This window comes from Psammomys obesus, unplaced genomic scaffold (genome assembly GCF_907164565.1).
Source record: "Psammomys obesus unplaced genomic scaffold, mPsaObe1.curated_primary_1811, whole genome shotgun sequence".
Classification (NCBI taxonomy): Eukaryota; Metazoa; Chordata; class Mammalia; order Rodentia; family Muridae; genus Psammomys; species Psammomys obesus.
The window spans coordinates 11944542-11959455 of NW_026585894.1; the positions used below are offsets into that span (position 1 = coordinate 11944542).

General features: G+C 37.1%; 1 protein-coding gene and 1 long non-coding RNA gene across 4 annotated transcripts in view; one reads left to right on the forward strand and one right to left on the reverse strand.

Annotated features, from left to right (window-relative positions):
• Window positions 1-14914, forward strand: part of Atp11c (ATPase phospholipid transporting 11C) — a 230789-nt gene that overhangs the window by 96952 nt on the left and 118923 nt on the right. For all 3 annotated transcript variants that reach the window (XM_055599591.1, XM_055599589.1, XM_055599592.1), the window contains one exon: window positions 7914-8033. In XM_055599591.1, the coding sequence (XP_055455566.1) occupies window positions 7914-8033 (120 nt within the window). The remainder of the gene's footprint in view (window positions 1-7913; window positions 8034-14914) is intronic.
• On the reverse strand, window positions 40-5867 carry LOC129670972 (uncharacterized). Its single transcript, XR_008719283.1, has 3 exons — window positions 5804-5867; window positions 1134-1277; window positions 40-427 (listed from the first exon to the last, which is right to left on the reverse strand). It is a non-coding gene; the product is annotated as an uncharacterized LOC129670972 (long non-coding RNA).

Genomic DNA, 14914 nt, shown 5'->3' on the forward strand with positions numbered 1-14914 from the left:
AGTTATAGACAGTTTTGAGCTGCCCTGTGGGTACTGAAACCAAACCTAGGTCCTCTGGAAGAGCAGCCAATGTTTTCTTAACTGCTAAGCCATCTCTTCAGCTCCTTTCAAGTTTCAATTAATATTTTTGTTAGCTTTTCTTTATTATAGGAACTCATAAAAAGGAATCTGACCAATGAAAACAGTTGTTTAATTATCAAGGATAACATCTACTAAGATCATTTGCTGATAATAGATCGTTTTTCATTATGTCATTGCCATAAGTTTCACCATTAATGATGTGAATGGAAGACTAGACACATACAAGATGAAGCATCAAAGGAAAGTTTCATTTTGTGAGCAGTTTAAAATTGTTTGAAGAAGCATTATTTGATGATGATTTTTTGAGGTTTTCCAAGTAAAAGCAAATTGTTCAAAGTATCATTACCTGAGGAAAAAATGCAGGTAGTGTTATGACTATTATATTGAAGACTTGTAGGATGGTGGTTGACAATAAACATAATTTTATTATAGTCTGTTAACAGTAATTTTCAGGCCTGGTTGTGTATTTTTTTTTTTTTTACCTGTAACACATCCAGAAAAGTATTAAACAATAGGCCTATTTATGAATGTGAATGTAGGGGGGCGGAGCCAAGATGGCGACTAGCACACACAGTTTCCGAGCTGTGGAAGAGATAAAGTTCTGAGTTGATGAGTGGAAGAACTTCTGAAGCCAGGGAAACAACAGAGAGACTTTCTAAACAACAGGGAACATCGCAGGAGGTGAAAACCTTGGCCTCGGGTCACCCAGGGACTTGTTTGGGGAAGGTGAGAAACGATCCTTTGATCTCTCGGCACTCCCCTCCCCTAGACCTCCCTCCTCCTCAGCACAGCAGACTAGCCTTTCTCAGACTCGCCTTTCTCAGCGCAGACCTAACTGCCTGGGGCCTGCAGCCACTGAAGCGGAGCCCCAAGCCCTTTATCGGCAAAGGCCAGCAGTACTGTGTCTCTGAGCCCCAGATTCACGCGCGGCGGCTGCACCATCCTCCCAGGGCCCAAGTCTGCTAGACGCCATACTAGCTCCGCAGGAGCACCATCACTGAGGGTACGGCCCGCCCAATCCCACAGTGACAGAGAATACACTATATACTCACCAAAACCAGACAGAAACGCCATACAAGCTAGACACACCAGGCGCTGGGCATCCGAAGCTTGGAGAGCACAGTAGAGACCCCAGGACTTCCCAGAAAGCATCTGGACTAGCAACCCAGTCTCCAGGTACAGCGGGACTTTCTAACCTGGTGGCAGGGCAGCAGTGAGCTGGCGGGGCACATCAGCCCTCCAGTTTAAGACTAACCAGGGCCAAACCAGAGAACAGAAAGGCTGGTTACCCCAATTCCCACTGACGTGACCACCCTGAAATCTCCAGCTGCAGCAAGACCTCATAACCTGGCAGTGACAGCAGCACGGAACTGGCGGAGCACATCAAAGAAGCAGGGCCAAACCAGAGAGCAGAGAGCCCAGATACACCGATCTCTGCCAAGTGTCCTGCCTGTAAGTGAGTGCACCCTTGAGAATCTGCAGCTCCACTGATCCTGGGTTCTTCTAAAACAGAAGCCAGGCAACGAACCCCCTCCCACCCATATACCCACTTTGGGAAACAGAGGGGCACTTGGAACATTGAAGTTCCTGCTCTGTGGGTCTAATTGAGGAGTTAAGGCAGTTAATGCCAGAAATTGCGCTGCGATCATCACTAGCGCCTGCGACATATACATTGCAGAGCCCCTCCCACACACTCAAGGGTTCAACATTAGCCATCACTCTGTCCCTCGAGACACACGCCCACACCCACTTACATACACACACACACATATACACACGCACGCACGCACGCACGCTTGCATTTGCCTCTGTTTGCGCCTGCGTACTTTCCTCCCACAGGTACAGCTAGTCCTCAGCATACACTAAGGACACGGGACCTCTCTCAACTTCCTGAAGAATTCTCCAGACTCGAGAGAGAGACAGTACCAGTCTGATCAGCAGAATCCAAAAACAAACAGGGAAGGTCTCAGATAAGCCAATGGCCAGGGGTAGGCGAAAGAACACTTCCAACATAAATCAGGACATCATGACTTCACCAGCAAACCCCAAAATCGATGGATACTCCAATTCATCAGAAGCACAGGAAAATGACCTTAAAGCCATGCTTGCTCAATTATTTGAGGCTCATAAGGAGGAAATGAACAAATCTTTCAAAGAGTTGGCCAGACAATTGGAGGTAAAGAAAGAAGAAATAGACAAAACCCTTAAAGAAACACAGGCAAACATAGCCAAACAAATAGAGGCACAAGTAGAGAAGAAATTAGTGGCATACAAAAAGGAAATGAACAAAGAAATAGAGTCCATCGTAGAGAGACAGGAATCCAAATTCAAACACATAAAAGAAATGGTGCAAGGCATGAAAACAGAATTAGAATCAATAAAGAAAACACAAAATGAGAAAACTCTTGAGCTGGAGAACTTTGAGAAAAGATCAGGAACCACAAAAGTAAGCATCACCAACAGAATACAAGAGATGGAAGAGAGAATCTCTGGAGCTGAAGACACACTTGCAGAAATTGATACTTCTCTCAAAGAAAAAGTAAAATCAGAAAAATTCCAATCACAAAATATCCAAGAAATCAAGGATGCTATGAAAAGACAAAATCTAAGAATCATAGGAATTGCTGAAAAAGAAGACTCCAGGCTCCAAGGTCCAGAAAATATTTTCAAGAAAATCATAGAAGAAAATTTTCCCAACTTAAAGAAAGAGATGTCCATAAATATACAAGAGGCCTACAGAACACCAAATAGACTAGACCAGAAAAGAAACACATCACGTCACATCATAGTCAAAACACTAAATCTACAGAACAAAGAAAAGATATTAAAAGCAGCAAGGGAAAAAGGCCAAGTAACATATGAAGGTAGACCTATCAGAATCACACCAGACTTCTCATCAGAAACTATGAAAGCCAGAAGGGCCTGGGCAAGCATCATGGAGACTCTAAGAGATCACAAATGTCAACCCAGACTACTATACCCTGCAAAGCTTTCAATCAACATAGATGGAGAAAACAAAATATTCCATGACAAAACTAAATTTACGCAATATCTATACAGCAAACCAACCCTACAGAAGATACTAGAAGGAAAACTCCAATCCAACGAAAACGAATTCACCCAAGAAAACAGGGCATACAGATAATATCCCAACAAAAATGAAAAGAAAACAAGCAATGAAACAAGGTAAGATCATCGACTCCATTACAAAAGGAACTAACATGCATTGGTCAATATTATCTATCAATATTAATGGACTCAACTCACCAATAAAAAGACAGAGGCTAACAGAATGGTTACGGAAACAGGACCCAACATTCTGTTGCATCCAAGAAACACACCTATGCAACAAAGATAAACACTACCTCAGAGTAAAGGGCTGGAAAAATGTTTTTCAAGCAAATGGTTCCAGAAAACAAGCTGGAGTAGCCATCCTAATATCTAATAAAATAGACTTTCAACCCAAGTTAATCAAAAAAGATAAGGAGGGCCACTATATTCTCATCAAAGGAAAAATCCAACAAGAGGACATCACAATTTTGAATATCTATGCCCCAAATACAAGAGCACCTACATTCGTAAATGAAACAATATTAAAGCTTAAATCATACATTGATCCTAATACCTTAATAGTAGGAGACTTCAACACCCCACTCTCATCAAGGGACAGATCAACCAGACAGACACCAAATAGGGAAATAAAAGCACTCACAGAATCCCTAAATCAAATGGACCTAATAGATGTCTACAGATCTTTTCACCCAAACTCAAAAAAAGAGTACACCTTCTTTTCAGCACCACATGGAACCTTCTCCAAAATAGACCATATAGTTGGTCACAAAGCAAGCCTCAACAGATACAAAAGGATTGAAATAATCCCTTGTATACTATCTGACCACCATGGACTAAAGCTGGACATCAACAACAACAGAAACAACAAAAAGCAGACACGCACATGGAAACTGAACAACTTACTACTCAATGACAGCTGGGTCAAGGAAGGAATAAAGAAAGAAATTAAAAACTTTCTAGAATTCAATGAAAATGAAGGCACAACATACCCAAATTTATGGGACACATTGAAAGCAGTGCTCAGAGGAAAATTTATAGCACTAAGTGCCTACAAGAAGAAATCCATAACATCACATACAAACAACTTAATGGCCCAACTGAAAAACCTAGAAAAAAAGAAGCAGATACACCCAAGAGGAGCAGACGGCTGGAAATAATCAAACTAAGGGCAGAAATCAATCAATTAGAAACAAATAAAATTATCCAAAGAATCAATGAAACAAAAAGCTGGTTCTTTGAGAAAATCAAGATAGACAAACCCTTAGCCAAACTAACTAAAAAGCAGAGAGAAACCATACAAATCAGCAAAATCAGAAAGGAAAATGGGGACATAACTACAGACACTGAGGAAATCCAAATGATTATTAGGTCATACTACAAAAGCCTATATGGCACAAAATTTGAAAATCTAAATGAAATGGATAACTTTCTTGACAGATTCCATCTACCAAAATTAAGTCAAGATCAGGTAGAAAGGCTGAATAGTCCTATATCTCCCAAGGAAATTGAAGCAGTCATTAACAGTCTCCCCTCCAAAAAAAGCCCTGGACCAGATGGCTTCAGCGCAGAATTCTACAAGACCTTCAAAGAATTACTAACACCAATTCTCCTCAAACTATTCCATAAAATAGAAACAGAAGGAACACTACCAAACTCATTCTATGAAGCCACAGTCACTTTGATACCTAAACCACACAAAGACCCAACAAAAAAAGAGAACTTCAGACCTATCTCTCTTATGAACATTGATACAAAAATACTCAATAAAATCCTTGCAAACCGAATCCAAGAACACATCAAAGATATCATCCACCATGACCAAGTAGGCTTCATCCCAGGCATGCAAGGGTGGTTCAACATACGGAAATCCATCAATGTAATCCACCACATAAACAAACTGAAGGAGAAAAACCACATGATCATCTCCTTAGATGCTGAAAAAGCATTTGACAAAGTCCAACACCCATTCATGTTTAAAGTCTTGGAGAGATCAGGGATACAAGGCACATACCTAAAGATAGTAAAGGCAATATACAGCAAGCCTATAGCCAACATCAATCTCAATGGAGAGAAACTTAAATCAATCCCACTGAAATCAGGGACAAGACAAGGCTGCCCACTCTCTCCATATCTCTTTAACATTGTACTTGAAGTCCTAGCCAGAGCAATAAGACAACTAAAGGAGATCAAGGGGATACAAATCGGAAAGGAAGAGGTCAAAGTGTCACTATTTGCAGATGATATGATAGTATACATGAGCGAACCCAAAGATTCAACCAGAGAACTTCTTCAGCTGATAAACACCTTCAGCAAAGTGGCAGGATACAAAATCAACTCAAAAGAATCAGAAGCCCTCTTGTATACCAAAGACAAAAAGGCTGAGAAAGAAATTAGGGAAACAACACCGTTCACAATAGCCACTAATAACATAAAGTACCTTGGTGTGACTCTAACCAAGCAAGTGAAAGACCTGTTTGAGAAAAACTTCAAGTCTTTGAAGAAAGAAATTGAAGAAGATCTCAGAAGATGGAAAGAACTCCCGTGCTAATGGATTGGTAGGATTAACATTGTGAAAATGGCCATCCTGCCAAAAGCAATCTACAGATTCAATGCAATTCCCATCAAAATACCAACTCAATTCTTTACAGACCTTGAAAAAAAGATTCTCAGCTTCATATGGAGAAACAAAAAACCCAGAATCTCCAAAACGATCCTGTACAACAACAGATCATCTGGAGGTATCTCCATTCCCGATCTCAAGCTGTACTACAGGGCAACAGTAATAAAAACAGCACAGGCTCTAAGAGCAACAATCAATAAATGGGACCTCATGAAACTGAAAAGCTTCTGTAAAGCAAAAGACACTGTCATCAAAACAAATAGACAGCCTACAGATTGGGAAATAATCTTCACCAACCCTTTATCTGACAGAGGGCTAATATCCAGTATATATAAAGAACTAAAGAAGCAGAAAAGCAACAAACCAAGTAATCCACTTAAAAAATGGGGAACAGAGCTAAACAGAGAATTCTCGAAAGAGAAACATCGAATGGCAGAGAAACACTTAAAGAAATGCTCAACCTCATTAGCCATTAGGGAAATGCAAATCAAAACGACTCTGAGATTTCACCTTACACCCATCAGAATGGCCAAGATGAAAAACTCAAGTGATAGCACAGGCTGGAGAGGTTGTGGAGAAAAGGGAACCCTCCTCCATTGCTGGTGGGAATGTAAACTGGTTCAACCACTCTGGAAGTCAATCTGGCGCTTTCTCAGACAACTAGGAGTAGTGCTACCTCAAGACCCAGCTATACCACTCCTAGGTATATACCCAAAATTTGCTCAAGTACCCAACAAGGACATTTGTTCAACCATGTTTGTAGCAGCTTTATTTGTAATAGCCAGAACTTGGAAACAACCCAGATGTCCATCAACGGAGGAATGGATACAGAAATTGTGGTATTTTTACACAATGGAATACTACTCAGCAATCAAAAAGGAGGAAATCATGAAATTTGCAGGCAAGTGGTGGGATCTAGAAAAGATCATTCTGAGTGAAGTATCCCAGAAGGAGAAAGACAAACTTGGTATATACTCGCTTATATAGACCTACAAGACATGATAAACATAATGAAATCTACACACCTAAAAAAGATAATCAAGAAAGTGGACACAGGCGAAGGTGATTAATCCTCATTTAGAAAGACAAATGGGATGTGCATTGAACTTATGACAGGAGTCTACCACAAAAGGCATCTGAAAGACTCTACCTAGCAGTATTTCAAAGCAGACACTAAGACTCATAACCAAACCCTCGGCAGAGTGCAGGGAATCATATGAAAGAAGGGAAGTTAGTATGATATGGAAAGGATAGGAGCTCTACAAGGACCAAATATATCTGGGCACAGGGTCTTTTCTGAGACTGACACTCAACCAAGGACCATATATGGATATAACCTAGAACTTCTGCTTGGATGTGGTCTGTGGTAGCTCAGTAACCAAGTAGTTTTCCAAAGTAAGGGGAACACGGACTATTTCTAACAGGATCTCAACGGCAGGCTGTTTGACACCCCCCCCCCAGGGGAGGAGCAGTCTGTTAGGCCACAGAGGAGGACTTTGCAGCCAGCCCTGAAGATACCTGATAAAACAGGGTCAGTTGAAAGGGGAGGAGGTCCTCCCCTATCAGGGGACTTGGAAAGGGGCAGGGAGGAGACCAGGGAGGGAGTGTGGGGTTGGGGAGGGAATGAGGGAGCGGGATACAGCTGGGACACAGAGTTAACAAAATGTAACTAAAAAGAAAATAATAATAATAATAAAAAAAATCTGTCCAGCTATAGTTCATTCAATCTCCCTTCCTGAGGATATGAGATTACTTAAAGAAAACACACAGAAAAGAATAAATATTATTACTTTCTTCTTCGATGTATCCAGCATGGTATCAGAGTAAATACTATTACATCATTTCAAGAACCTTTATTATTAAGTTATCAGCATGTCAGGGTGCCATATTTTGAGGTAAAGTTCCCTAGTCACCTTTAGATGCTTTCTTTAATTATTTTAGAATTATATTGTTGGCTTTAGACCAGTTGGTTTGAACAACAGTTTTGCTAAGTCAACAACTAAGAGATTTGTAGATTTTAATTTCTTGACAAGATTTTTCACCTTTCCCTGCTACTCTGATTTGCCAGAATTCTGAGCTTGGTAAAAACATTAAGAAATATGGTGAAAGCTGACCTTTTCTTTTTTTTTCTCTTTGTTAGTGTGTGGGAGAAGAGAAACGAGTTGGTACACGCACCATATTTGTTGGCAATCATCCCGTTTCAGGAACAGAAGCTTACATCGCACAGAGATTTTGTGATAATAGAATAGTCTCATCTAAGGTAAATTGTGTTGGTTGGTTGGTTTGTTTTAACTTACCAGATGTTCATATAAAGCTGGGTATTTTTAATGTACACTTCAAATAAAACTGATGCATTTATATATGTATACACACATGGTCATATACCTATACAAATCATAATACCAACTGTGGTATTTACTACTCTGAAAGGTAGTTTACTTTTTAAAATGCCCATCATTTTGTCTGGGTATAACTTTTGCTTGAATTCCATTATGATTCACAGTGCCTGTTAATTGCACATATTACTTCAGGCCTTATAATATGATAAAAGTAATAATTATTGTGCTGAGGAGGGGTTTTCTCAGTGGTAGAACATTTTGCAGGTTTGTGCGGACTTAGTAATTTTTGACTTGTTAAAGCTTTCTGAATTGCCCTTGAAAGGATTAGGCTGTACATGATTTATATTCTTTTGGGAGGGCACTTAGTGACTTTCATTTGTACCTCTCCTTTCTTCTATCTTGCTTCTGACTTGTGTTTTTGTGTTCTAAAAGATTACATTTTGACTGTATACTGCTTTCCTATGACCTATAAAGTTTAATCATAATAGCCATATCACTTCTTGAGTAAATAGTCTTACTTCAATATGGTATAAGCTAAGAGTAGTAGCCTGCAAGTTTGAACACCTGCATTTAAATCTTGACTAAACTATTCTTCTGCTATATCACCTTTGTCAAATTAATCAGTACAGTTTATAAAATTGCTAACACTTCATATGTGAAGACACTTCTCACAGCTCCTAGTAGTCATCATTCTGCTAGTATTAATTTACTGATGTTTATTGATGGGGAACCAGGCAAGGTGCAAGGTACTAAAGGGCTGATTTTACTACCATCTCTTATAACATGGAACATATTTTAATAATGTTCTTTACTTCCAAATGCAGCCTGACAAGGAAGAGCTAAAAACATTAGTAACATTTACTTCAGTCTACATTTGTAGTCACTTAGGACCTGAAATTCATCCTTTAAAAATATAGCACATTTTGGTATTCAAATATTGCTATGGTTTCTCCTTTAGTTAATGACATAATGGAGATTGTGTTCAGGTGAACGATTAATATATAAAATATAGGCAGAAGCACACAGATCTCTGTGAGTTCCAGGATAGTGAGTATTGTATTGTGTGAGACTTTGTCTCTACAGGAAGGAAGAAAGGAATGTAGAAAGGAAGGAAGGAAGAGATTAATATGTAAAATTTAAATGTGAAAACTGAGTAACCACCTGGACACACACACACACACACACACACACACACCTATAGAACCCTGGCATATCAGATAACATGTTGATTTTCATTTACTTTTACACGCTGTCGCAGACATTTTATTCCCAGTCAGGGGCTTATATACTTGTATCTGGGATAGTGAATAGTCTTTTTCTAGAAATTTTGACTTATTCTGTGTTACCTAACTAAGCAATCAATTATAGACCTTTGACTCAGAATCATAGACACATGGAAGTAAAAGGTCCCATGAGGTTTATCTTGTTGACATAGAGATAGAGAAACTAAACCCAGAGAAAAGAGAAACCAAACCCAGAAAAAGCTTCCAGAATGATAAGCAAGCACTTGTGATAAAGCCAGGGACAAAACTACTGTATAAGGCTCAATAACTTTGAAAAAAGAGCCTTTTTCACATTATGCTATTTGTGTACCTTCCTCATTCTTTTCTTTCTACACCAAAATGAAAGAATTATAATTTTCTATAATGTCTTATACGGAATATAATAAAGTGATAATCATTTTGTTATACTTTATTTCTCAATCTTATGTATTTAATAAAATGCTTTTTTGTGTTTTATGTAACTTCCACTTTTGCCAGCATCTAAAACAATGCAATAGCAAATATTTTGTGTGTTTTCAAGAGCACATGAGACAACTAAAATTCTATTTCAAGACAAAAGAATATACGTTTTTGTACAGATTAAGACTAACATACTTCTATTCCTTCCCCCTGAATACCAGGTTTATAGTTTCTCTAACTGATTGCTTTTTTTTTTTAACTGATTGCTTTTAAATAAAAAAAAAAACTGTTGAACCAAACAAAGAGGAATTGGCAATACAGTAATTTCAAAAAAAGGAAAATGTTTTTATTGTTTTTTTTTAACATAGACAGAATTTGATATGTAGCCCAGGCTGATCTTGTACCTGCTGTGTAGTGCAGACTGGCTTCAAACTCTCATATATACATACATATACATATATATATATATACATACATACATATATGTATACATATACACATATATATACATATACACATATATATACATATACACATATATGTATATATATGTGTATATGTATATATATATACACATATATATGTGTATATGTGTATATGTATACATATATGTATGTATATATGTGTATAAATGCCCACTACCTCTAAAGTGTTAATATTATAGACATGACTCACTATACCAGGCTTAAAAAGAAATGTTACTACCATAACCTAAGTATAATGAATGGTATTGATAGTGCATATTTTTGTTTTCTCTACTTGGTCATAAAAATAACTCTTGTTTTTTTGGTGTTTTTCCTTTACAAATAAAAATCTGTAAAATCAGTGTAATAGGAAATATATGTTATAATTGCAGAGAGCACCGAAGACAAACATATTGACCTTTAAATTTTATTTACTTATAAAATTAGCATTTCTTTTCCTTCTAGGAACACAAATACTTCCTTGTGGAAAAAATGAGGCCTTGGAATTTTGTAGGTGCCACAAAATTGGAGATTCCTTTGCTTAACAAAAGGAGCATTAATAGCACAACGCTATTTTTTTTTAAGTTCTTTAATTTCTATTACAAATTCTGAGTTCCAGTGTCCTTTTAGTAAAATACAAATCAGTGGGCTATGTATAATTCATTTATGTTAAATTTATATCTTGGATTAGAGTTTTAGGTCTAAAATTACATTATCAATTTTCTTTTTTTTTATTGTTAATGAATATAGTTTATTTTCATTCAGAGTTAGGATTTATATGAAGAAATGTTTAGCTCTTCTGTAATTGAACAGCATTCATATTACATTCTTGGGAATATCACAATCTCTTTTCTGAAAACATGATTATCTTTTGTTCAAAACAAGGTTGGATTATTCTATAAATTTGTTTATAAATTTTAATTCAGACCAAAAACAAACATATCTTTCTATAAGTAAAGTATATACTGATTTTTCTCCTGCTTACCATTTTAAGCTTGAAATATTTTTATTATATTAAATATTATAATATTTGCTCTAAAATTTTGATGAAATGAACACAATGTGTTAATAATTTAATTTTCTTTATTTAAAAACAAACAAACAAACTTTAATTGAAGCCAGGAGTGGCAGTGGAGGCAGGGGGATCACTATGAGGCCAACAGACCTACAAAGCCAGGAGAGCCAAGGCTACACAGAGAAATCCTGTCTCTAAAAATCAGGGGAAAAAAACTTGAATTGAGGCCTGTGAAGGCATCTACCAACAGACCTGATGATCTAAATTCCTACATGGAATAAAGAGAGTACTGATGCTCATAAGTTGTTCCCTGACCTCACATGCACACTCTGGCACATATGTGTATGCTATGACATACACATACAATAAACAAATAAATGATAAAAACAAAAGTAATCAGTAGTGCAATTAACGAAAATTGAGAGGACTTCTTTTGGTTTTGTCTAACTCACTAAAAATAACCTTTAAATTTTGCTAAGTTTTGATTCAGTTTTATTCAGTGACTTTATTGGTTTCCAGAGACTATAATTTACAGTGGATTGAACAATGTGAAAAATGAAAGTTCGTTAATCAACATGAAGGTAGACAATGAATTCCATTCAAAATTCCATTTAATGTCTATGTAAAAGAGAACTGATAGTAACTTGGATATAGTAATTTAACAAAGTGAACAATTACCAATATAGAACTTACTGATAATTAATCTTACTTTTTTAATTCTATTGTATCCAGATAATTCTAGTAGGTAGAGAAGGTTGTATTCTTTATGTTCATTTTGCTGGTAGCTTTATCAGTTACTTTTTAAATAGTTACTATTTCATTTTTACCTGTGACCCTGTCCTTTTTTTATTTGTTTTTGACAAGGTTTTGTTATTTTGTCTATGTTGGCTTGCCTGTGTAGTCCAGGCTGTCTTTGAACTCCTGGCAATCTTCCTATCTCACCTTAAGATTACTGCCACATTCAATTTTGTTTGCCTTTTGCTTGTGTGATACAGAAATATTAGAACATATCACTTAGAGATTTATTCTCCCCATCAACATTTTTAATGCTAAGTAAAAAGCTTGGTGGGCTTAACATAAAAACAGCCTTTCCCCCTCTCCTCTCTGGTGCTTGGGATCAAACATAACACCAGAGGCATATTGGACATTCAATCAATTACTAAGCTATACCCCATGTGTCAGGCACAAATCAAATAAAGCTCAAAGCATTCAGTCTCTTAGTTCATATTAATTTCAACTTCTATACTTTATACATTTGAAAATTTGTTTGATAGTTTGAAGATGGTTTTAATTATTTTTAGATGGTAAATGTTTGAGGCAGTTACAGGACTTTTTGATATATATTAGTTTTAGAAGGCATGTGTGTGTACCAATCATTTACTAAGTGAAAATACTATATTAAAATACATGCAGTGCTAGTATTTTGGGTAGAAACAGTTTTAAAGATGTCTTTAAATATTTGGGCTGACTTTTAACTTTAAAATTCCACATTAAAATAGTATAAAAGGGAGCTGGAGAAATAGCTCAAAAGTTAAGCTTACTTGCTCTTCCACCCACATGGAGGTTCACAACCGTCTGTAACTAATTCCAGAGGCTTCAAATGTCTCTTCTGTCTTCCAAAGGCACCAGGCACACACATAGAGCATAGACAAACATACAGGCCAAATATCCATATGCATAAAATATAAATAAATTACTTTTTAAATAGCATAAGGATTATTCAGTCTTCCAGGCAAGAACTTAGGACAGAAAATCCATTTCATCAGTATATTTAAAACAACTGCTGTATACACTTTCTTCCTGTGATTGTCATTGTTTTTTGTTTGTAGCTGCAGACCAAGTCTGAGAACCCAGTTTTCAGATAAAACAAGTGAACCTTAATAACTTCATGTGTATGTCTATAGTTTCATTTTGCTTCTAATTAGAAAGCTCTTTTAAAAGGTTTGTCTTAATCAGTACTAAAATAATGGTTTTATATTTAGAATAGATGATTGAATCTTAATTTAATTTTTAATTAAATCAGTGATTTAAATGGCCAACGCACAAATTTTAACTCATGATGTCTTGATTTTATACTCTCAGTGGTGATTAACAGGTGTAGTTCTAGGACTTGGTATGCCAACACAGGAGGATCACCTTGAGTGTGAAGTTAGCTTGAGCTATAGTTTGAGACCCTTGCTCAAAACAAACATCCACACGTTTCTTGCCAAACACCATCCAAGTGCTTATGGTAAGAGAAATCATGACACCCAGAGGTCTTAACCCATGCCCTGATAAAGAGAAGAGCAATAGTTTCCAACAGGGTACTAACCAGAGTTCTTAAGGAAAAAGTTAATCTGGTAAAGTAAAACAGTAGTAGGGCAAGAAGTGTATGTACTTCATTGGTATAGGTAGGGGTATATCTTTGTAAAGCCCTAATTTGAGTCCTTAGCATTACAAATCAGCAGTCTTAACAAAACTAGAGCTCCCCAAAAAGGTTCCCTTTGATCTGTTAATACCACACCTATTAAGGACTTTATGTGACCTTAATGCTTATTTGTTTAATTTTTTTAAATGTTCAGTTTGAGAACAAAAGGTCAGTGTCCCAGAAGTTGAGCTGTTAGCGGCTTATTGGAGTTTATCTTTTATTTATTTATTTACTTGAAATTGATGGGGCAGTTAAAAGCTGGGGATTATATTGATTTTAAAGTAACTATATCAATGGTTTTAAGTGGTTATCCTCTTTTATCCCAAGCCACTTTGAGAGTGTCATGAAAAATGTTTGGACTCTTGCTCCTAATTAATACACATCCATGCTCAGTTTTTCATTGGTTGGTTTGCAGCAGTCTCATATAGTGCAGGCAGACCTGAAACTCATAGACATTTGTATGCTTCTGTCCCTGCGTGCTGGGTTTTAAGGTGTCCCTGGCATTTGTGCATTTACTTTTTTTTTTCAAGATTTATTTATTTTATGAGTAAGCCATCTCCCACCACTATGGTGCTCTCTGAGGTACCTATTTGGAACCATAGTAATAATCTTCAGTTGTCTATTGCTTGGTATCGTAGTTTTCTTTCTAATACTGTGATAAAACACCATGACCAGAGCATCTCGGGGAGGAAAGAATTTACTTTACCTTACAGTTTATCATCGTGAAGGGAAGTCAAGGCAGAAACTCAAGACAAAAACCTGGAGGCCGGAATTGAAGACTGGAGGAATGCTGCTTTATAGGCTTGTTCCTCCTGGCTTGCTCAGTTTGCTTTGTTATACATCCCAACACCACCTGCCCTGGATTGGCACTGCCCATAGGCTTGATTAAAGGTTCCCTTTGTCAGGTCAGGTGACTCTAGCTTGTCTCAAGCTGTCAAACAAACAAGACTGTCTAGCACAGTTGTACTGTAGCTATTTAGCTCTATTCGTTTTTTTCTGTTTTTTCTTTTGTTGTTGTTGTTGTTTTTCTCTTAGGATTCTCTGAGACTCTAGCTCCTAAACCCATTAAAGGAGGTATTAGGATCAACAAGATGGCCCAAATAGTAAAGGGACTTGCCATGTAAGTCTGGCAACCACGGTTCGATACCTGGGACCCACATAAAGGTTTGAAAGGAGAAAAATGATGCCACAAAATTATCATCTGATTATCACATGCACACTATAGCACATTCAC